Raw genomic sequence first — 21891 nt, 5'->3', positions numbered from 1 at the left:
AAATAATCAGAAATCACCTGAGATTTTAATAGGCCTAATGTAAAATAACATCAGTAATAATAAAGTCAACCAGTATTAAAAAATTATAGTCGGACTAGCGTTACTAAAAAAAGAAAACAAAAAACACTTTTAGTTAACGTAATTGATGAGGTCACGTTTTGGTGAAGCTACAGAGTCAACATTACCGTGTGAACACGCTAGAAGAATGCCAACTCAGCATTTGTCAACCCAATGGGATCGCCCTACCACACGTGCCAACATAAACAATACTCTCTCTATCTGAAGTTTCATTCCAGTCCGTGTAAAACTAGTGTTGTAGACTGTGAGCTGGCAAAAGCGCACCTTCCTTCTCTATGACCCACATACATATATATACCCATATCCCCTTTGACTTATTTTCCTCATTCTAAACCATTCCCACAATTCTCACACATCCTAACTCAATTGTCTGACATGCAGATTTCAAACAACAGAATCAAGCAACAGCAAAACACCGCCGCCGCCGCTTCTATCTCCATGTCTGCGCCGCCGCCGCAGCGCCTCTCTTATGAGGAAGAAGCCTCGGTAATGGTGGCGGCGTTGAAGAATGTTATTACGGGAGAAGCGGCGCTCTCAAACCCGGCTAATGATTTCAGATTCTTGTATTCCGGCGGCGGCGGCGATGGGGTCTTCTCTGTTTCCGGCGATATGGAGACGTGCGGATTCTGCGGGATTAAAGGGTGCTTGGGGTGTAATTTGTTTAATGAGGAGAAGAAGGCGGTGAGTGCGCCGCCGAAGAAGAGGAAGAAGAAGAACTACAGAGGAGTGCGGCAGCGGCCGTGGGGGAAATGGGCGGCGGAGATACGGGACCCGCGGAGGGCGGTGCGCGTGTGGCTGGGGACGTTCGAGACGGCCGAGGACGCCGCGCGGGCGTATGATAGGGCGGCGATTGAGTTCCGGGGGCCGCGGGCGAAGGTCAATTTCCCGTTCTCGGACTACACTGCGGCCGCGGGGTCCTCTGCTTCTGCTGCTGAGAGCTCATCGAGCTCTCAGCAGAAGCGGAAAGGGGAAAGGGCGGTTGTGGAATCTCCGAAGAAGATTAGTAAACAGGGGAATGGGGGGATTTGGGAAACGGGATCGAGCAGCAAAAATCAGAGTGATAATATATGGGATTTGACGATTGGGGAAGAAGAGATGGAGCAGTGGCTGGTGATGATGGATTTCAACAATGGCGATTCCTCGGATTCTGCTAATGGCGGGAATGTCCAATGCGTGTAGTCATATTGAATATAGAGAATTAAGTTTTAAATAATCAGATAGCAGGTTTGAAGATTTTTTTATTCAAACGCTTCCTATATTTTTCTTTTCGATTGTTTTATATGGGGGGGGTTGGAATTTATATACTCCTCTCTCATCTTTATAAGGAAATTGCTATTGTTTAATTAATGAATAGATGATTGTGATTAACATATATATTGATTTAATTAGTTTGTCACCACCAAATATTTCGTTAAACCCATGCAAAACACAACAAATAAAAACTACCAAGGACGCATCTCTCTTCACGAATATGGTAATTAACATAAATAAAAGCTAAAAAAGTAGTACTCCAGTACTAAAATATGTCAACTTGAAACCGTAACAACATTTCATCAACATGTTTCAAATTACGCAATTTTAAAAGTATAAATATTAACTTTTCCAAATGCTTATTCTGTTCAAAGTTCAAACACACAGAGTAATATATTTTCCCCGTTATCTTGAAACTAGGATATTAAAAGTGTGAAAGTTGAAAACGAGTAAGGACAAGCAGTAGCAATTGAATAATGATGGACAGAAGATATTCCATCTGACATGTCAGCATTAATTAGACTCTTTCTTCCCAGGGATAAGATATTCGGAATTCACACGTTTTCCATAAAAGGCAATAGTTTAACTAACTAAATGGAGTCATGTGTTTAATTAGAGTGAGCTGAAATGATAGAAAAAGGAAACCACATTTAACACGTGATCAAAAAGCAGGTGTATTTCCCTAGCAAGCACTGTTGTTGTAACTTGTAAGCCAATCCAAAACGGTATAATTTGCTGTCATCTAAGAGTGTCCATTATAGGTGGATAACTTCAATAGCCCCGCACTCTTTTTTGTCCACAGTCCCAGTTCTTTTTTCACGCTCAAAAATTATACAACGAAATATTAATCTATTGAACATCATGATGCTGTTCACACTGCGCCGCCACCTCCCCTACATGCCCAAACTTCTTCAATCAAATCGGCATGGAGTGCGATATGTGTTGTGCTCCTGCGCATATCAGTGAAACATTGGATCAAATATTCATTGCTCTGTGGTACGCCCATCTCGTTGTATCGTCCGACGACGAGTAATCGCACGAGGGATCGCGGCCTCCGGGATCTCCACCACGCGCGCCGCATCGTCCGCATCGGCGTCGTTCTGCACCTCTTGAATCAGAGAATTCAACGCTTCGTTCCACAAATCGTCCATTTTAAATACCAATAGAATCCACAAATATTAGTGAGAGAAAGTATGAGTGAATAATTGGAATGGTGTAAAAATAATGAGTGAAATGGAGTGTATTTATAGGTAAACTAAATTGAATTTTAAAAAAAACAAAAAATAAAAAATCGTTCGCCCCGCCGCAAACCGCCCCCACTATAGGCCGGCTCGCCGGCCGCCCCGCCGCCCGGAGACCGGCGAGTCCTCGCACATTTCTCGGCGGAAGGCCTTCCGCCCCTTTTTTTTGTCCGCTTCGGGGGCGGATGTCCCGCCCATAATAGACCGCCCCGCCTTCGCCCTGCCGGGGCGGCCGACGCGCCTATACTATAGTGGACACTCTAATGAAATATTCGAAGAATAACTCCCTCAATCAAGATAAGTGGAGCAAACAATTTCTTGTGTCCAAATTGAACATTGGCTATATCAAACCTGTTTAATTGGATAACCGAGGGGTAAGAAGCAGTAGACATTGTTGGGATGATTTTCTGTGTGTTATTCATCGATGGGGCAATCCTCTTAATATAGAAGATTGCCCTAATTTACATAAGGTTAAGAATCCCCTAATTTTGGATGCTATCAATTACATATTAATTACATGATCCTTTCCTTAGTTACAATATTTGATTTCCATATTCTAACACTCCCCCTCAAGCTAAGTGACGGCATCTCCGATCCTTAGCTTGCCTAATACTTCTTCAAACACCTTCGAGTGGACAACTTTGGTTAGGATGTCTGCCAGTGGATCTTCTGAGCGGATAAAGGGAAACTCAATAATTCCCTTCTCTATCTTCTCTTTTATGAAGTGTCGATCAATTTCCACATGCTTCGTTCGGTCGTGCTGGACTAGATTTTCGGCTATGCTGATTGCTGCCTTGTTGTCACAGAACAGTTGACTCTTCTAAGTAGGTGGGAAGCCTATTTCTGTCAGGAGCCTTCGTATCCACGTGATTTCAGTTATAAGGTCTCTTCCATCGGTGACCTGGGGTTTGAGGACTCCGTCGTTTGTCGCTTCTCGTCGGACAGTCGCGTAAGCGTCCCGGACTGAGGGCAGGGGTTACTTCGTGTCCGTCATTGAGTGCCATTAGAAACTGGAAGAGCCTGGTCTCCTGTCTTTCTCGGTTGTAGATCGCGATATCTTCCGGGTCCTTCATCGGTTTTGGCTTCTTTCCATCAATCGACATCCAAATGCTTTGGAGTCGGTTCCACAGTTGTTCGAGGGTCAATTCTCCCTGTTTGATGTTGCTTGCTTTTCAGTGTAGGTCGTATACCTGGAGCGAATCGCCTCCGCTGCCGTATGTCACGGCTAGCCCCTCCCAAAGTTCTCGAGCAGTTGGGTATTGTGATACCTCATTCACGAGTTCGGGTTCCATATTGTTGATGATCCACCCGAACGCACACTGGTCCAATTTTTGCCATGTCTCGTGGCTGGGATCGGTTTCTGTCGGAGGTTCTAAACCCTTCGAGATATGGGATGTTAAGCCTTTTCCCCCAATCGCTCGTTTGATCAGGTTCGCCCGCAGTGGTTAGTTGTCTCCCGATAACTTGGTTGAGACGGCTACTTCACTGAGGTTGTCTGCGTTCACCGTCGTTGGTCGTGGGGTGATTGGCATGGTCTGGAGGTTTCGGAGGAACTCTGCAAACTTCATTATGATGTCGTCAGGGACATTCACCAACGAATTCTTATTCTCGTTGTCTGATTCTGACATCGTTTTTTTTTTCTGATGATTGCAGGTTTTTGCCTTTTGGCCTGGGTTCGAGATTGGTATTTGGACGATGATGATGTTAAATTCTGAGTCCCTATTGCTCAACCTACTCTGGTACCATGTTTAATTGGATAACCGAGAGGGAAGAAGCAGTAGAAATTGTTGGGATGATTTTTTGTGTGTTTTTCATCGATGGGGCAATCCTCTTAATGTAGAGGATTGCCCTAATTTACATAAGGTAAAGAATCCCCTAATTTTGAGTGCTATCAATTACATATTAATTACATGATCATTTCCTTAGTTACAATATTTGATTTCCATATTCTAACAAAACCAATCAAAAATAATTTGGGGAACACCGCAGTTGATCGACGGAGAAGGAGCACGGAAGAAGAAGTCGAACGGACCCAAGTCTTTTTCAAATACTATTGCCACTTATAAGATTTTAAGACCTTACATCTTGCTCCATCAGTCCGACTTCAACAAGACAGTTTTATTTTGGTATAAGAATTAAGATAAATGTGTTTATAAGTTAAATAAAAATATATAACTGAGAAGGATAGAGAAGTGAGAATGCTATATAGTTAATTTTTATCAAAAGATGAAGTAATTTTTTTAACTTGGAAAGTTTTAAAAATAATATTACGAATCAATTAAATTGGAATTGATGAAGTAAAAATTAATGAAACGTTTTATAACTCTTTAAAATGTTATGCTTAATCAAACACCTGCTTAGTGTTAAATAAGAAACATCATTATCTTCATCAAAATAAAAAGATATAATCAATTCGGGAACAATAATTTGAAAATATTGGGAATTTTGGGCATTAACAGCAGAGAAAATAGTAAAGAAAACAGCCCAGTTATACAACATACTAGCAATAGTATTATTGGGCTATTCAAATGGCTGCTATATGACATTGTAAATGACATTATGAATAAAATACTCCTCCTACTCTCTATTGATGGGTCGATATTTCTTAAATATCTCAAATCAATGAAATACATGCCATACATTTTACTTTTAAAGTTTATCTATAGATGCACATGTGATATATGTAGACTGATTTTTTTTCATGACTAGCTTAGTGAAGACAAATCTCTAATTGGCAATCTTTATTGTTAAGGAGTCCAACTCAAGGTTAATGGAAAAAGCTGTGAAGATTAAAGAGAATGAAGCCTGCAATGTTGATGTGTTGAAGAGGAACCAAGTGGTAGCGTGTAAAGTCACGAGCTCTCAACTTATCAATCCTACATGGAAAGAATGCTTGACTAAAGGATAGCTAGAGGCAGAGTTTCTGATATCAAGTACATTAAGGTGCAGATCTGCTTTAGAGCATCTCCAGTGGTCGGCGAGCGAGCGCCTCGCCAATTTTTGGCGCTCGTCGAGCGGCTCGCCGAACTATTGCAGCCGGCGAGCGCCAAATCGGCGAGAATTTCGGCGAGGGCACGCCGATTCCCGGGCGCTCGCCGATTCTCTCGCCGATCGGCTCACCGCTATTGCAGCCTCCCGATCGACGAGGAACCGGCGAGCCAATTTTATTTTTTTTCGAAACACTATATATACGTGCGTGGATTAGGATTTTTTTTAAGTAATGTAATTTTTTTTACTTTTTTTTAATTAATGTATTTTTAAAAATTTAATATTATTAGAGAATTTTCCCGTATATGTGTCGTGAATTTAATTCCGTATTTTGTATGATTGTTTAATTATTTGTTTTTAGTGCTGATGATGTGGCAAGGCTATGACTGAGCTATTGCTTGTCCAGTTGCTTGTCCAGCTGATGTGGCAGGAGGAATTTAGTGCTGCTGATGTGGCATGGCTGGGCTATGGCTTGTCCGCCGACCACTGGAGATGCTGTTATGCTTTCGGTTAAAGTAAGTTGTTTGGTTCTGCTTTTGTTTGCTAGTCATGCTAGGGTTTTAGCATAATTCTAGATCTTTCTCTAGTATATTATATATATAGATTGTAATCTGTAAAGAAAGTTGAGCAATCATATTGAATACAAAAGTCCTTTCTACAACAAGCTATTTTACTATGCATACATTTACATTGTTTCAAATGGTGTTCTCCAGCTTCACCATATTCTCTAACATTTATATCATCAATAAATCTATTTCACCTGCTATTGTATGCTAGGTCGCTCTAATGGTCTTTTGTATTAAAAAGATTCATCAAGCTATATTAATAGCCATCAAATCAATTTAGGAATTATTGTTCTACTTGGTAGTATAATTTTATCTGTCAATTTATTTTATATAAATTGAACATGCCATTTCTAGTGAATGTTAATGAAAGTAATGTGAAAAATATTGATTAAAGTGTGTAATAGTGGTATTCACACTATATAGTGCTATTTATGATTCTTCCTTAGTTAGGGTCAAACTTTTAGATTAATGGTGGATTTTTTTTGTTTGGAGTTATAAAATCACTTGTACTTATCCTCGTTGCTAAGTGTATTATGGTATATGTCTCTCACCGAGAGGGGATTTAGATGTAAATAACGGTGGTGGTGTATTTACTGGAAAAAAGAGTATTGCCAAATGATCAACTTTCTAAAATGCATGTTAACTTTTGTTGATTGATTTTTTACTCAGAATTATTAAACGTACAACACAGAGATAAGTAAGAGCTATGTTTGTGTGGAGTAATATTTATTCAAACTGCCAAACCAAATTTCAGAAAATTTTAATCTATTCAATTTAGTTGGTACTATAGCCTTACTTTTAATTAAAAAAAATCAATTATAGTCTATAATGACAATATTATGTCCAATATTCGATCGTTTTGTAACAAGATTCGGTTAGTTGATGCATAAAGTAAAGATTTAGATGAATTATTTGACGTATTTTGATTGACTAATGAAGACAGAATTTTTCAACAAAAGTCAAGAATGACGTGAAATGTGGTCCACCATTTCGGTCCGTCCGTAAAATGTAGTCCATTTTACTTTTTTTCTTTTTCTTTTTTTTTCCATTTTAAGTTTATGAACTTCACTTTCCACTAACTCATTACACTCACGTTCTATTATAAAACTAATATATAAATGTGAGGCTTACATTCCACTAACTTTTTCCACTTATTTTTTTCACAGTTCTTAAAATTCGTGTTGAGTCAAATATGAACAACATTTTGCGGACGGAAGTATTCACCAAAGTTTGTACTCAATACTCAATTAGATACGTCAAAAATCTTGGTTTTCACATGATTAACTATATCCATGATTGCATCAATTAAAAAATCATCGTAAAAAAAGACTTTTTAAGTTTGAACTTTGAATTATAATAAAAAAAGAATTCAAAACTCATGCTATAAAAAAACTAATCAAATTAATAAGATAAAAGTTCAAACTAGGGAGTTTAAATTGGTTTTAAACAATGGCAGTTGCTTCGGAACTACGCAATGCTCACACGTGTCGCCATCTCAACGCCGACTTTATTGCCACCGTGTCCCACTTTCCCAATTCATTCCCAAATCTCCTCAAAATCACCGCTAAGTTCTCCATCATCACTCAAATTCAAAATAAAATTTTCAGCTCCTCATTCAGATTGTTTGAATCCGAAATAAAAAATTTAGCGCTCTTGATTGTATACTCAAATTTGAAATAAAATCTCAGCTCCAGGATGAGATTTATTTTTGGGGGAAAAAGGTTGTGAATTCTCCAAAAATTGAACTGATTCTTTTGTTTGACTGTAATTTTCCGGAGGCGGAGCGCCACCACCATGGGCGGTTCACAGAGTCGCGAAGGGCTCGAACTTTCCGATTCGGAATATTCCGATGAGGAGGAGGAAGAGGAAATCCAGGAGCACGCAGAGGATCGCTCCCCACAGGTCAGTGCAAAAACCCTAAATGAAATCGATTCAAGGCTGCAGGATTTAAAGCTGAAGTACCCGAGTAATGCGTCTCCTTCGCCTCAGAAGCCTAAAGTTGACTTAAGGAACGCCGTTAAGCTTTACCTTCACATCGGCGGCAACACGCCCAAGGCGAAGTGGGTGGTCTCTGAGAAGCTTAGTTATTATAAATTTGTTAAGAAGTTGAAAATCGAAGACGAGGACGAGTATGATGAAGACGAATTGCGTCGTGGGGAAGGATTTTGGGTTTTGAAAATTGGGGAGAAGATCGGTGTTAGGGTTTCCACGGATTTGCAGATGAAGTTCTTCGGGGACCAGAGGAGGGTTGATTTTGTGGATAGAGGCGTTTGGGCGTTGAAATTTTTCGTGGATGAGGAGTATAGGGGTTTTGTGACTAAGTTTCAGGATTGTTTGTTTGAGAATGTTTATGGATTGAGAGCCACGGAAGAGAACAAATTGAAGATATATGGGAAGGAGTTTATAGGTTGGGTGAAGCCGGAGGAGTCGGATGATGCAATGTGGGAGGATGCAGATGATGGTGAATGGAAGACTCCTGATAAGAGGCCGGTGGATTTCCCGGAGAGGGAGAGCCAGGATTTGTTGGAGGAGTTTGAGGAGGCGGCAACTGGTGGAGGGATTCAGAGCTTGGCTTTGGGGGCACTGGATAACAGTTTCTTGGTTAGTGATTCAGGAGTTCAGGTTGTCAAGAACTTTAGTCATGGGATTCATGGGAAAGGAGTTTATGTCAAGTTTGATGACAATAACTTGGGATCGAGTTCTGGTAACTCCGCAACCCCAAAGAAGGGGCTTTTAATGAGGGGAGAGACGAACATGATGCTGATGAGTCCATTAAAGGGAGGGAAGTCACCTACAACTGGGCTTCGCCAGTTGGATATTGAGACAGGGAAGATTGTCACAGAGTGGAAGTTTGCAAAAGATGGGGTTGATATCACTATGAAAGATATCACTAGTGATTCAAAGGGTTCACAATTGGACCCTTCGGAGTCGACTTTCTTGGGTCTGGATAACAACAATCTGTGTCAGTGGGATATGCGGGACAGGAAGGGAGTGGTTCAGAAGATCACAGATGACAATCCACCGGTGCTGCATTGGACCCAAGGTCACATGTTCTCGAGAGGGACCAACTTTCAATGTTTTGCAACGGCTGGAGATGGTTCCATTGTTGTTGGGTCGCTTGATGGGAAGATTAGACTGTACTCAAGGACATCAATGAGGCAGGCAAAAACTGCATTCCCTGGCCTTGGTTCACCCATAACATCGGTTGATGTTACTTATGATGGGAAGTGGGTGTTGGGTACCACAGATACATATTTGATCTTGATATGCACTTTGTTCACGGATAAGGATGGTAAGACGAAAACTGGCTTTTCTGGTCGGATGGGAAACAAGATTCCAGCTCCGAGGTTGCTGAAGCTGACTCCTGTTGATGCACATCTGGCCGGAGATGGTAATAAATTCCATGCTGGTCATTTCTCTTGGGTAAGTTACTCTTGCAGATATAATTCCTTTTAACCCTTTTGACTATAAATGCATTTGTATGACTTACATGCTTGAGTATGCATCTGCTTGCAAATAGGCATAGCCCTTCAATCCTTATATATATGCTATTTTTGTCTGTTATGTTAATGTGCTGTGTATTCCCATAATCCTTTTGTGTTATCTCATTTAAAGTAGTTGATCTGTTGGACTTGAATCTTCTTTATGAGTAGTTGTTTGCTTGTTATGATTTATATTGATATTGCACACGGATGCCCTGTTTGATAGACCTCGTCCATACTGCTTAATCGTGCGCACAGAATCATCCTTCCAAGGGAAGCCTTTATTCAAATTCTCGTGGTTTCTTCGTTTGTGAATTTTGATATTAAAGCCATGGATATTCAAGTTAACCATATCAACCACTTGGTACATATATGTATGTGTGTGTATTCTACCCTTCAGTTTGGTTCCTTTAGAGATTGCAAACTAAGTAATGCTTATATTTCTTCATTTTATTATGTGATTGGATGCAGTATGGGGTTTTTTTTTTGATTATGTCCTTTGAATTAAATGCGTACTTGTTGAATTTGTCAGGTTACGGAGAGTGGTAAGCAAGAAAAGCATCTGGTTGCTACGGTGGGGAAGTTCAGTGTGATATGGAACTTTCAGCAGGTGAAGAACCGCGCGCATCACTGCTACGAGAAGCAGCAAGGGCTCAAGAGCTGCTACTGCTACAAGATAGTATTGAAGGACGAATCCATAATTGAGAGCCGGTTCATGCACGACAAATTTGCAGTGGGGAGTTCCCCTGAAGCTCCGCTGGTTGTGGCGACTCCGATGAAAGTAACTTCCTTCAGCATGTCTGGGAAACGAAGATGAGGATGTTTGGCTTGGTTGGTTGTTTAATTTGCCTGCTAGAGATGGAGATGTGGTTTTATTTTTATTTCATTGTGGGGTATTTAGAGTATTTTTTTCTTGTAAAGGGGATTGATTTGATTCTTCACTATTTGTTTCTGTGTATTTCCCAAGTCCAAAGCTGTTTGAGTATTTGGAAACATGTGCATCTCAACATGCTTCAATTTGTATCCAAATTGAAGTATTAGGAAAAGTATGATTTGGATGTTTGAGTTGCAAAGCTGTTGCCTCATTTTACAAGAAACATGTGCATCTCAACAGACCAAACAAGAATTTGAAATGATAGTGGAAATTTCAAATATGTAAACCCAAATTAAGTAAATAAAATATAGAAATGAGGAGGATGAAATAAATAAATATTTCTAGAAATTTAAAAAATGAAGTCAAATAAAATTAAAACATTGTTCGCGCCAGGTAGGGGTCGAACCTACGACTTTCTGCTTAGGAAACAGACGCTCTATCCACTGAGCTACAGGCGCTTGATGCATGTCATAATAACATTGTATTTCTTGTTATTAATCCACATTAAAGATAATTCTACTTTCATTTTAATGAACCATATAATACTCCTAGTATTTATCTGAAGAGCACTCTTCTTCTTGGAAGGAATATTTTTGAGCTGGAGGGTTTAATATAAATGGAAAAAGAAAGAAAAGAAAATGTAAATATGGAAAAATAAGATCATTTTGATTGTGGCTCATAAAAATGACTGAAAATAAGAGCATTTTAATATGTTTTGACGGCTATCTTATTTATATGCCAAACTTATTATTGTCGTAAATGGATACTTCGATGCATTTGCACAATGAATAATTACACTAGACTAGCATACAAATTTTCACATAAATCAACTAGTTATTTCTCCATTATACTTCACCACGACGCAACATTAAAACTATCCCAAAATATTAAATTGGGGAATTTAAGGTGGAGAAAAATGGGATTTAACTAAAGCTCAAGGCTTAGTCAATTGTTATAGCAATCTATCTTCAAGCATAGCCCCTCATGCACACCATCCCCCCTAAATCCATGTCCAACTTCCCCATTCCATATTCCCCCATTTCTCTTCTCCAACCTCCCTCTCTCCCCTTCCTCGCCGGAAACTTCCTCCATCTCCGCTGCCATGTCTGCCGGCGTCTTCCTCCTATGGCTCGTCAGCATCCCCCTCTTAATCCAGGCTGCACGACAACCTAGAGGTTCGTTCGTTAGACCTTTTTGTATAAATAGTTGTGCAAAAACATCCGTCATCAAAATAAATTATAGTAAAAAAATTTCCTTTCAACATTTCGAATACGAATTTTATAGAATATATCCTACATAAAAAAATTCTGCGTCCACCCCTGCATGCACGTATGTACGTATATCCACTTTCACAAATTTGATCCAAATCTTGTTCAATTCTACACATAGATTACCTCATAAGTTGCGGCGCTACAACCGAAATTAAAGAAGGGGCTCTTACATACATTCCCGACAGCGACTTCATCTCTAGTGGCAACACGACAACCGTACAACGCACCGACATCTTCCCTCGGCTGCAAACCCTTCGATTCTTCCCAAACGCCCATGCCACAAAGCATTGCTACAGTTTCCCAGTGATCAGGGGCTCCAGGTATCTCATCAAGACCGTATACTTCTATGGGGGTTTCGACGGAGGAAGCGCGCCGCCAGTGTTCGACCAGATCATTGACGGCACCAAGTGGAGCACTGTCAACACGACGGAGGATTTTGCTACCGGGGGATCGTCGTTCTACGAGGCCGTTGTCGCCGCTCAGAACAAGATCCTGAGCATATGCCTGGCTAGGAACCAGCAGACACTTGCTGGTTCCAGCCCTTTTATCTCGTCTCTCGAGGTGCATTACCTCGAGAGCTCTGTCTACAACTCCACCAACTTCGACAAAGCGATGTTGATGACAGTTGCCAGAAGTAGGTTTGGCTCGCGTGACGATGCCATCATTAGGTACTTTTAATTTTAGTTGATAAATTATATCAAATCAAACATCACAAGTGTCATGCCAACATTTGACAGCTTAATTGGTAAAACGTTTCTCCTTTGACTAATAGATTAAAGTCTCTGAGGACTTTGCAGTTACCCAGACGATATTTTTAACCGGTTCTGGGAGCCATACAAGGACGAGAGCCCGTTCGTGACGAGCAACTCGAACGTGACAACGACGTTGTTTTGGAACATCCCACCACAAAAGGCGTTTGCGTCGGCCCTGACAACGAGCCGGGGAATGACACTAACGCTGAACTGGCCGGCTTTCCCGCTAACAAGCGGGCTCTACTACATCGCGCTCTACTTCCAAGACAACCGAAGCCCGAGCCCGTACAGCTGGAGAGTCTTCGACGTTCAAATCAACGGCCACTTCTTCTTCCAGCAAATGAACGTCACAGAGACCGGGCAGGGCGTGGTCGGAACCAACTGGCCTCTCTCCGGAAAAGTCGTGATCACCCTGTCTCCATCTCCGAGTGCTCCGGTGGGGCCTCTCATCAACGCCGCCGAGATCCTCCAGCTCCTGCCCTATGGAAACAAGACTCTCACTAGAGATGGTATGTTTTTTAGTGAAACTTTTTGTGTTTGGTGAAGTGTGATGAGTTGGAACTATGAATGTCAGCGGCGGCGATGGAGGAGTTGAGGAAGGAGTTGGTGAATCCGCCGGAGGATTGGGCGGCGGATCCTTGCATGCCGGTGGGGCATTCATGGGGCGGCGTTCATTGCACCGGCACCGAACCCTTTCGTGTTGTGTCTTTGTAAGTTTGAGTTTCAATTCACAATGTTGAATGAATGTTGAATTGTAAAGGATTTTGACGAAGTTTGGATGTAGGAATCTAACCGGTTATGGATTATCTGGGAAGTTGTCTCCGAGTATAGCTAGATTAACTGCAATCCGGCACATGTAAGTTTTATAGCAAAATCGTGAAGTTTGATCAAGTTCTGGCTAGTCGAGAAAACTGCAAAGTTTAACATTGTTCGCAATTATTGCATGCGAAATATTCAGGAGGCCTACGTATATGACATATTCGTCTCAAATTGATGATGTGGTTGAGTAGGTGATAAGTGTGTTATCAAATTGTTCTGAATATGAACATTCGTATGGAGATATAAACCTAAATTTTGACTGTCGCGTTTATATATGATTTCATCCAAATCAAAGCTCATTCAACTATTGCGAACAATGTTAAACTTTGTGATTTTTTTAATTGATTTTGAAAGTTGCTTGACGGACCATAATATAACCAAATTTTATGATTTTTTTTTCTATTTAATGACCCTATATGTGATTCGGAGGTGATGGTGAGTGTGCAGTTGGCTTGGAGACAACAAGTTTCATGGTGTGGTACCTGATATGAGCCCCTTGAAAGCTCTAGAAACTCTGTGAGTTGTGGAAATTAATTCATGAAATGGTGATTAGTGTTAGTGTTTGTGTTTGTGTTTATGCAAATTGTGACAAGATTTATTGTGGAAAAAGGCATTTGGAGAATAATCAGTTTGAAGGACCGGTTCCTCCTTCCTTGGGACAGCTGCCGAATCTTCACGAAGTGTAATCTTCCCATCTTATTCAACATATCTAAGTGGAACATATCTTATTCGACATGAAATTTTATGCAATGTTGTTTTGTATACAGGTTTCTCCAGCACAACAAGTTGAATAGTAGCGTTCCAGAACCTCTCACCAAAAGAGACGGTCTCAGTGTTCGGTAATTCTCTCTTTATCTCACTTGATTTGGTGATTAATCTGCAGAAATGTAATGCATATATGGTCTCATGATTTGATGATCAGACTAGCCTAGGAAAATGCAGCACTTCAAGGAGATGTGATGATGAGCTGAGGTGAAATCAAGAGGGGGAGATTCTTGTTTTAACTCTATTGGAATGGAGATATGTACAGTGTGTGAATATATTTATTTGCTTGCTATTTTTACAATTATTGACAACATATTTATACAATATCGCAGTAATATTACTTAATTGCTTCATTATTTTCAAAGTCAACGTTGAGCAGAAAAATATGCAAAAAATTAATGAAGAATGTCGTGTAAAACGCCACGGCATAATTAATTAAAACTTTTTATTTCCTTATTATTTCATCAATAATCTTTCAACTCAACCGTCCACTTTCAACACCTTTCTCTCTCTCTCTCTACAAAATCTGTTATGTTATCTTCCTCTAACTGTCAAAAAATTGAGGATATTTATATGGAATGTTGCCGATAAACCCTACCTCAATTCTTCCCCTTTCCAACCCTCCGATTCTCTCATTTTCGCAATTTCTCTCTCCATCCTTCCCTACCTTCCGCTGCCGAGCCGCCGCCGACAGCGGTTTCCCGCGCTCCTGGTTCAATTCAGCCGCAGCTTCGGACGCCGCCGCAGTCGGAATCGGCTATAGTTTTCCGGATAACCTAGGCTCCGGCGCTGCTAGTGGGAGCAGTAATAGCAAGAGCGCCAAGGCTAATTCGAAAGAGAGATGGGCGCGAGATCGGGAGAGCTACATGACCGACGCCGACGACGCGCTGCCGCTTCCCATGACTCATCCTGATTCCTCACCCATGTCGCCGGAGGAAATCGATAAGAGGCTCAGTTGCGATCCTGAGATAGAGGTAATTTTTTTGAAAAACCTTGACCGTGGGGAATTACTGCTTCAAACGGTGTTTAATGTCGTAATGTTTGTTTCTATTGAGTGCAAATTATGATTTGGAGTTTGGCATTGTTTCTGAGGATGGGATGTTTGACAGTGAAAGCACGGCTAATTTGAGTATGGATTTTTATCAACATTGATGTTTACTGAAGCAGGAGCTGTATTTATCAATAACATAGGGTTCAATGTTCACTGTCAAATTTGGTGGAGTAGAATTTCTTGAAATCTGTTAGAGCACCCGCAACGCGTGCCGCCGGCGTTCCGCGTGCCGTTCCGCCGGAACGGTTTCGCCGCGGAACGCGTTGCGGCGCTGCATTCCGCTCCCGTCCCGTTCCCATTCCGTGCCGGGTGCCGACGGCACGTAACGCGGCACGGAACAAGCCGCCACGCGCCTGGGCGACGTGGCCGATCCCCGTGCGTGCGTGCTTCCCACTCGCCGGCCCGCGAGTGGGACACGTCAGCAATGACGCAATAATTATTTTTTTTTTATAAAAATCGAATTTTTAAAAAAAAATTTTTTTTTTTTAAACGGTAACATTACCGTTTTTTTTAACTTTTTCTTAATTTTTTTAATTTTTATTTTTATTTTCTTATTCTATAAATACACCTAATTCATTCATTTTATACACAACTATGCGCGCCTTCCACCAGGACACCGGTGTACAGTTCAAATATGTTGATATTTGGCAGCTCGTCAAGGACGAGGAAAGGTGGGCCGGTGGTGTCCGCTCCAGCTCGGGATCAACCTCAAAGCGGACGAAGCACACGACGAGCGGCCAGTACTCGTCTGGTGACACCGATGCGCCCAGTGATCGTGGCACGCAGGAGGTTGGGGTTACGGCCGCCGAGTACGAGGGATCTAGCCGTGGGCGCCGTCGTCCGCAAGGGACGAAGGCGGCGAAAGCGGCTAGAGCGAGGAAGGGCCGAGGAGAATCAAGCCAGTCGGCCTCGGGATCGGGCTCACAAGGAGGCTCGAACACACTTATGGTGGCGTACATAACCGCCACAATGGCGGACACTTCCCGCTTCTCGTACGCCCAATACACGGCCTGGTGGAACGGAATTGTGCATATGGCAGGACTACTTGGTCTTCCCCCTCCCCCTAAACCTCGACCGCCTCCGGAGGATGATTCGCCGGCGGAGTAGTTTTTTTATTTTCCCACGTTTAATTGTGTGTTTTTTATTGTGTGTTTTTTACTTTTTTAGGATTTGAATTGTGTGTTTTTTTTAATTTTTTTAAGTTTAAGTTGTAATTTTTTTTAATATTGTGTGTTTTTTAATAAAGTATGTTTGTTTTTTAATAAAGTATGTTTGTTTTTTAATAAAGTGTGTTTATTTAATTTAATTTAGTTGGAAATAAAAATAAAAATTGAAATAGAATGAATAGTAATTTAAGGAACGGTTAAGGAACGGAGGGTTGCAGGTTCCGTTCCTTAGTTAAGGAATGGAGTAAAAAAGTACAGTGGGGCCCTCAAATAGTGGTTTAAGGAACGGTATAGGAACGGTATAGGAACAGCGTTGTGGATGGCCTTAGTGGTGATTTAATTTCACCCTGTATTTTTAATTAAATACGATAAAAAAAGGTTTTTCATAGTTCAGGAAAAGGGGGATTTCCTCTCCCGCTTTGCTCTCACTTGCTGCTTCCAAATGAATTTGATTTGTTAGAAATAATAACGTAAGTTAGATGAAACGTTGCAAATTTGATTGCTTGCAACTACTTTATGGCGAGCAGTTTACTTATACCTTCATATTTTCCTTTTATCTTTCAGTTTCTGATGTCTTGACATGGAATGTTGCCAATAAGTAGTACTGTATTACCTTTTTATTTTTAATAGTTTATAAACCAACTTCTGCCTGCTAGAATTGTTTAACATGTATTCTGGAATTACAGGATTGCAAGCCAATGGTCTACGAATGGACTGGAAAGTGTCGTAGTTGCCAGGGATCTGGATTCGTGAGCTACTATAACAGAAGAGGAAAAGAAACTATCTGCAAATGCATACCTTGTCTTGGGATCGGTATTCTCAATCTCTCCTTCCAGTTAGCTTTTTTTGGTTTGTTCTTCTGTGTGAGAAACTTGGATTATTAGAGATTGAGGTAGCATAGAATCATTCTTAGAGGAAAATGTGAAGCATTGAATCTCTATGCCTTGCTGTCCATTTTACTGTGACAAGAGATTGGTTAGGATTTTTTACATACCAGCTATGAGAATACTGTTATACACACTTTTGTACTCCATTTCCTTGTACTTGAATAAAAACAAAGGTTTAGCAAATGCCAATAGACACATTTGGTAAGAAAATTAAACAAAAGGTTTGTTTAGAACACAAGGTATTGATGTAATTCTGAAAGGAGTATGGTGGTAAAACTATTAAAAGTGCACAGATGCTTCATTGTCACCTATCCAAAATGTTTTCCTTTCTCATGTGCAATGGATACAATTTTTACAATGAGATTACTCGTTTCATCAGCTACCTTAGGTTACCCTTCAATGCTATGATTGCCATATCCTATAGTAGTACTATATTTATTATGCTGACAATATTCATAGAATACCATTACACCACTTCCTAGATTGGGAAGTCATCATGTTTTGCTTGCATTATTTCGTTTAGATCTTTTACAAGTTAGTTTTCCGTCCACATTTTTCTTAAATGCTAATTATAATGCTTCCACAAATAAAAGTCATAATGCACTACTTAATTGATATTATGCACATTTAATGTGTCTATCTGCTTTAGGTGATATCTAATGCAGATCTTCTGTCAGCATGAGGAAATTTTTGAATGTAAATCCCACTGGTTTATCATCAACTTTTCATATGCACAGCGAACATCACTTTTAGCTCATTTGAAGGATCAGAAACCTGATCTTTTCTTTCGTCTTAGCAGGATATGTGCAGAAGATAACGGGGCGGGATGATATTAATGTGATGGAGGACTTGGACAACGGAAGGCCATCTTGATTGTTGATATGACCACATACACCACTTTTGCCTAATCCCAGAGTTGCCTACCAGAGAGATTCTTAAAGATGCACGATTATTGCAGTTTTTCAAATCATCGTAGGTCATTGTATTCTACCTATTTTTTCACAACTTTTTGAAAAGTTAGAGAATATGTATTGTATTTAGAAGGATAAACTTGCAAGAAAAAGGATATTGTAGAAAGATGGAATCAAGTAAACACATATAGCCACCGAATAAGATTATATTCTTCTCCTTTTGAAATTACCCACTTTCTGTGTCTTATTTGTAATTTTGTACATAAGCATCTTGATTGTGTGTTTTCTAAGTACTCCATGAATAAAGTTATTCTGTGTTATCATTCAAGCATCAGAATAACTCCAACCATATGCTTACATAGATTTTGCTTATATCTATTTATACCGATGATCCTCTTGGATTATCTCATATCTCATCCCTGTCTCAAGAGCGTTTCTTGACCCAAACGAGAAAAATGTCCAGTTTCAGTTTTCTCGACCTGCAGTACAATCTGTCGAAGAAGAAGTTCCTGAAGAAGCCTTCGAGGCTGTTCTCTCGAGACAGGCAGACGTCCAGCCTAGCTCCCGTTTACATGCCGAATGCAGAAGAGCTGAAGCAAGTTTTCAACAAGTTTGATTCCAACCGAGATGGGAAGATATCTCCAGAGGAGTATCAGGCTATATTGAAGGCGTTGGGAAAGAGGAATCTGGTGAGGAACGAAGTGCAGAAGATATTTGAGGTTGCGGATTTGGATGGTGACGGTTTCATCGACTTCAATGAGTTTGTGGAGATGCAAAAGGAAGGTGGGGTGAAGACGGTGGATCTGCATCGGGCCTTCGAGGCCTTCGACAAGGATAACGACGGGAAGATCACAGTGCAGGAGGTGTACGAGCTGCTGCGGAGGCTGGGAGAGCGATGCAGCCTGCAAGACTGCCAGAAAATGGTGCGAGCTGTCGATGCCAACGGTGATGGTGTGATCGACTCGGATGAGTTTGTCACTATGATGACTCGCACCATGATTAGATACTAGATTTGTTATTACCCTCTGGTGATATGATTTCGAGCATTTGTGTTTTATTTCATCGATTAGGAAACACCCTTATGTGTATTCGAAATATGTTATGCTCAAGCTTGGTTCGTTTAGTATCGAATTAATTCATTTAACGAGCCAATTACTATCATACTCAAGCTTGGTTCATTTAGCTAACGAGTTTGAACGCCTCGAGCTGCTCGATTGATGTACAAACTCAACCCTGAATAATTTCATACGAAGTAGAACTATTGAAAATATTGATTACGAATTAAACATAACCAACAAAATGATTTCAACTGTGGCATAACTTGCACAAAAATAAGGAAGAGAATCAACTTCAAATTTAAGCTTAAATATATGCAGGGATAGTAACTAGAAACCCTTCCTACAGCATACCAGCTATCAATTCATCTCACTACTCAAGATACCTATTGACTGCCAGTGACATTTGAATTTCATTGTGAATTGAACATAGATAAATGACACTACATTCGACGAGCCAAAGAGATTCGTTGTCTCTATGTAAATCTAAGCATGATCATCGAGCCAAACCCCACCAGCAATGATCAGTGGGAAACTACTTACCAGTAGTCATTGCAAGAGCATTTGCCATCCTTGAAATGATGGAACCGCTTGTTGTCTCTCACAATCAACTCCCTCCCGACAACTCTGGACATGATCTTAATAGCATTGTGACAGTCACCACAGACACGAAGGTTCTTGATGATCCGAAGAGTTTGCCTTGCTGGAGTGCTGATCAGACCATATGCAATTGCTAGGCGCTCACTATGGTAGAGCAATGCCTGCTCCTTGGCTTCCTGATCAATGTCGTGAAGAACGTATCTTGTGTCAGGCACGTATGCTTGAGGTTTGTTAGCAGCCATTATCTTCTCCTCGTCCTTGTAGAGAGTGGGATTACGGAACTCAAGTATCCTGTTTCTCCCCACGAGCATGTTGAGACGGGAGTGTTTCTTTGGGGGAGGAGTTGGGATCTTGTTTTTGACAGCCTTTGAAGGGTCAAGACTAACCAACAACTCCTCAGCATGATCTTCAAGCTCAATGTCTCCATGTATACGAGCATAGTTCATCAATGCCTCCCAAAATACAGCTGTAGGTTCAAATGGAAGAGACTCTATATACCCCTGAGCCTCAGCAAGATGTCCCAACTTACCAAGAACACCTAAAAGTCCCACATAATGTTCGATTCCAGGAGAAATCCCATAATCAGTCTTCATTGAATCAAAATATATGAATCCCTCTTCTATAGCATCAGCGTTAGCACAAGCTTCTAAAACAGCAAGAAAGGTCTCCCCATTCGGTGTCAAACCAGTTGTCTTCATCTGTTCAAACAATGCCAAACCATCATCACCAAGGCCATTCACTGCATACCCATTAATCATCAAGTGCCAAGAATCCATATTTCTATCAACCATATGATCAAAAACTCTTTGTGCATCTGTCATACTTCCACACTTTGAGTACATATCAAGCACCTTATTAATTAATTCAAGATCACCCCTATGCACTGACCTCAAGAAGTAGTCGTGCACTTTCTTCGCCTCCTCAAATTTCTTCGAGTTCCCACACGACTGGAAAAGCAAGCTAAAACACTCGGCATCGGCAAGCACTCCCTGATCCATGTGTTCAATTGCTTCCTTAACCTTACCCTCTCTGCTCAAACTAAGCAAGTCGACAACTGGCGTCACAACCGCGCTGGCTGCCTGATCTCTAATGGCTGGAACTCGGTTATCATTTGCCGCAGCTTGCCCATGTGATCCCCACTGGTTCTGGTGTTGCTGTTGAGGTTGAGCGTTATACCTATTTCCCCCTTGATTAACACCGCCACCACCACTGGGGTAATTCTGTACCCGATTCGAGTTTTGTGGATAACCCTGGTTCTGAAATCCTCCTTGCTGAGGATAACCCCTCTCCAAATTCGGGGTTGGATTCGCTGCATATCCTTGATTCTGACCGTTGCTCCGTTGGTGCTGGTTAACGTTATCTCTCACCAAATTCGGGTTAGAATTCGGCGCATATCCTAGATTCTGACCATTCGAATTCGGCCTAAGTCCTTGATTCTGGTTATTTCCCCACTGATTTACGTTATCCTTCACCAAATTCGTTCCCGAGTTCGGAGCATATCCTTGATTCGGCGGATACCTCTGGTTCTGCTGAAACCCCTGATCTGGAAAGTTAGGTCTGGGGTTTCCTCCTTGACTAGAACTGAAACTCCCTTGATTTGGATAACCTCGGCTCACTCCTCCATTCCTATTACCGTAACCAGCGTCATAACCCTGATTATTCTGAAAATTATTGTTCCTCTGACCACCAGGGTGGTTACCGAAATCATTATTCTGGGGCGAGCTCTGATTGCCGGGATTTTGATTGTGATTAAACGAGGGAGCAGAGGAATGAGCGTCTGGATGATGGAAATCACTGGGATAGGCGGAGGTGGAGAGAGCTCTGATTGCCGGGTGCCGGATTAGGGTTTTGGAAATTGAAATGAAGGGCGGAGAAAAGCGTACCATGTAGATATAATAAGTGGCAGTAAAGGAGAATCGAGCTCGGAAAATGGACGATAACGGCGACGCCATTTCCTAGTACAGATTTTTGTGTGTGTGAGAGAGAGAGAGAGAGAGAGAGGGATAAACCCTACTGATAAATCATGGATGAAGAACAGTTTCGGTCTAATTCGGGTCAGGGTTATTCACCCAATGGGCCGTTGCTAATCGGGCTGGCTTAGTAAATCTGCAGGCCCTAAATTTCGATTGGTTTG

The 21891-nt window shown here is 41.1% G+C and overlaps 4 protein-coding genes, 1 non-coding gene and 1 pseudogene across 5 annotated transcripts; 4 read left to right on the top strand and 2 right to left on the bottom strand.

Annotated features, from left to right (window-relative positions):
- The first annotated feature begins 422 nt into the window (after positions 1–422).
- LOC121757324 (ethylene-responsive transcription factor ERF109-like) lies at positions 423–1463 on the top strand. The gene has a single exon (XM_042152869.1). It carries the CDS (start codon positions 454–456, stop codon positions 1255–1257), a length of 804 nt encoding a protein of 267 aa, XP_042008803.1. The 5' UTR covers positions 423–453; the 3' UTR covers positions 1258–1463.
- A 6200-nt stretch (positions 1464–7663) lies between these two features.
- LOC121759357 (protein CYPRO4-like) lies at positions 7664–10679 on the top strand. The gene is made up of 2 exons (XM_042154912.1): positions 7664–9547; positions 10139–10679. The coding sequence occupies exons 1-2, from the start codon at positions 7919–7921 to the stop codon at positions 10421–10423; spliced, it is 1914 nt and encodes a 637-aa protein (XP_042010846.1). The 5' UTR covers positions 7664–7918; the 3' UTR covers positions 10424–10679.
- A 186-nt stretch (positions 10680–10865) lies between these two features.
- On the bottom strand, positions 10866–10938 carry TRNAR-CCU. The gene has a single exon. It is a non-coding gene; the product is annotated as a tRNA-Arg (tRNA).
- A 595-nt stretch (positions 10939–11533) lies between these two features.
- Positions 11534–14432, top strand: LOC121758444 (probable LRR receptor-like serine/threonine-protein kinase At1g67720). The gene is made up of 9 exons (XM_042153843.1): positions 11534–11655; positions 11870–12419; positions 12549–13012; positions 13078–13213; positions 13288–13359; positions 13770–13838; positions 13933–14004; positions 14090–14161; positions 14245–14432. The coding sequence occupies exons 1-9, from the start codon at positions 11583–11585 to the stop codon at positions 14252–14254; spliced, it is 1518 nt and encodes a 505-aa protein (XP_042009777.1). The 5' UTR covers positions 11534–11582; the 3' UTR covers positions 14255–14432.
- Positions 14433–14572: 140 nt separating this feature from the next.
- On the top strand, positions 14573–19249 carry LOC121758585 (annotated as a pseudogene).
- Positions 19250–19434: 185 nt separating this feature from the next.
- On the bottom strand, positions 19435–21765 carry LOC121758584 (pentatricopeptide repeat-containing protein At2g15690, mitochondrial-like). The gene has a single exon (XM_042153957.1). It carries the CDS (start codon positions 21707–21709, stop codon positions 19697–19699), a length of 2013 nt encoding a protein of 670 aa, XP_042009891.1. The 5' UTR covers positions 21710–21765; the 3' UTR covers positions 19435–19696.
- Positions 21766–21891: the final 126 nt, after the last annotated feature.

This window comes from Salvia splendens, chromosome 12, assembly GCF_004379255.2.
Source record: "Salvia splendens isolate huo1 chromosome 12, SspV2, whole genome shotgun sequence".
NCBI lineage: Eukaryota > Viridiplantae > Streptophyta > Magnoliopsida > Lamiales > Lamiaceae > Salvia > Salvia splendens.
The sequence above is the reverse complement of the archived record's forward strand: the minus strand, read 5'-3'. Positions and strand labels throughout refer to the sequence as shown.

Excerpts from the sequence above, each read along its gene's own strand:
- LOC121759357 (XM_042154912.1), top strand. The coding sequence starts at position 7,919 with ATGGGCGGTTCACAGAGTCGCGAAGGGCTCGAACTTTCCGATTCGGAA. Across the intron at positions 9,548-10,138 it reads ATGCTGGTCATTTCTCTTGG|GTTACGGAGAGTGGTAAGCA; the intron begins GTAAGTTACTCT and ends TGAATTTGTCAG.
- LOC121758444 (XM_042153843.1), top strand. The coding sequence starts at position 11,583 with ATGTCTGCCGGCGTCTTCCTCCTATGGCTCGTCAGCATCCCCCTCTTA. Across the intron at positions 12,420-12,548 it reads CGTGACGATGCCATCATTAG|TTACCCAGACGATATTTTTA; the intron begins GTACTTTTAATT and ends AGGACTTTGCAG. Across the intron at positions 13,839-13,932 it reads TTGAAAGCTCTAGAAACTCT|GCATTTGGAGAATAATCAGT; the intron begins GTGAGTTGTGGA and ends TTGTGGAAAAAG.
- LOC121757324 (XM_042152869.1), top strand. The coding sequence starts at position 454 with ATGCAGATTTCAAACAACAGAATCAAGCAACAGCAAAACACCGCCGCC.
- LOC121758584 (XM_042153957.1), bottom strand. The coding sequence starts at position 21,709 with ATGGCGTCGCCGTTATCGTCCATTTTCCGAGCTCGATTCTCCTTTACT.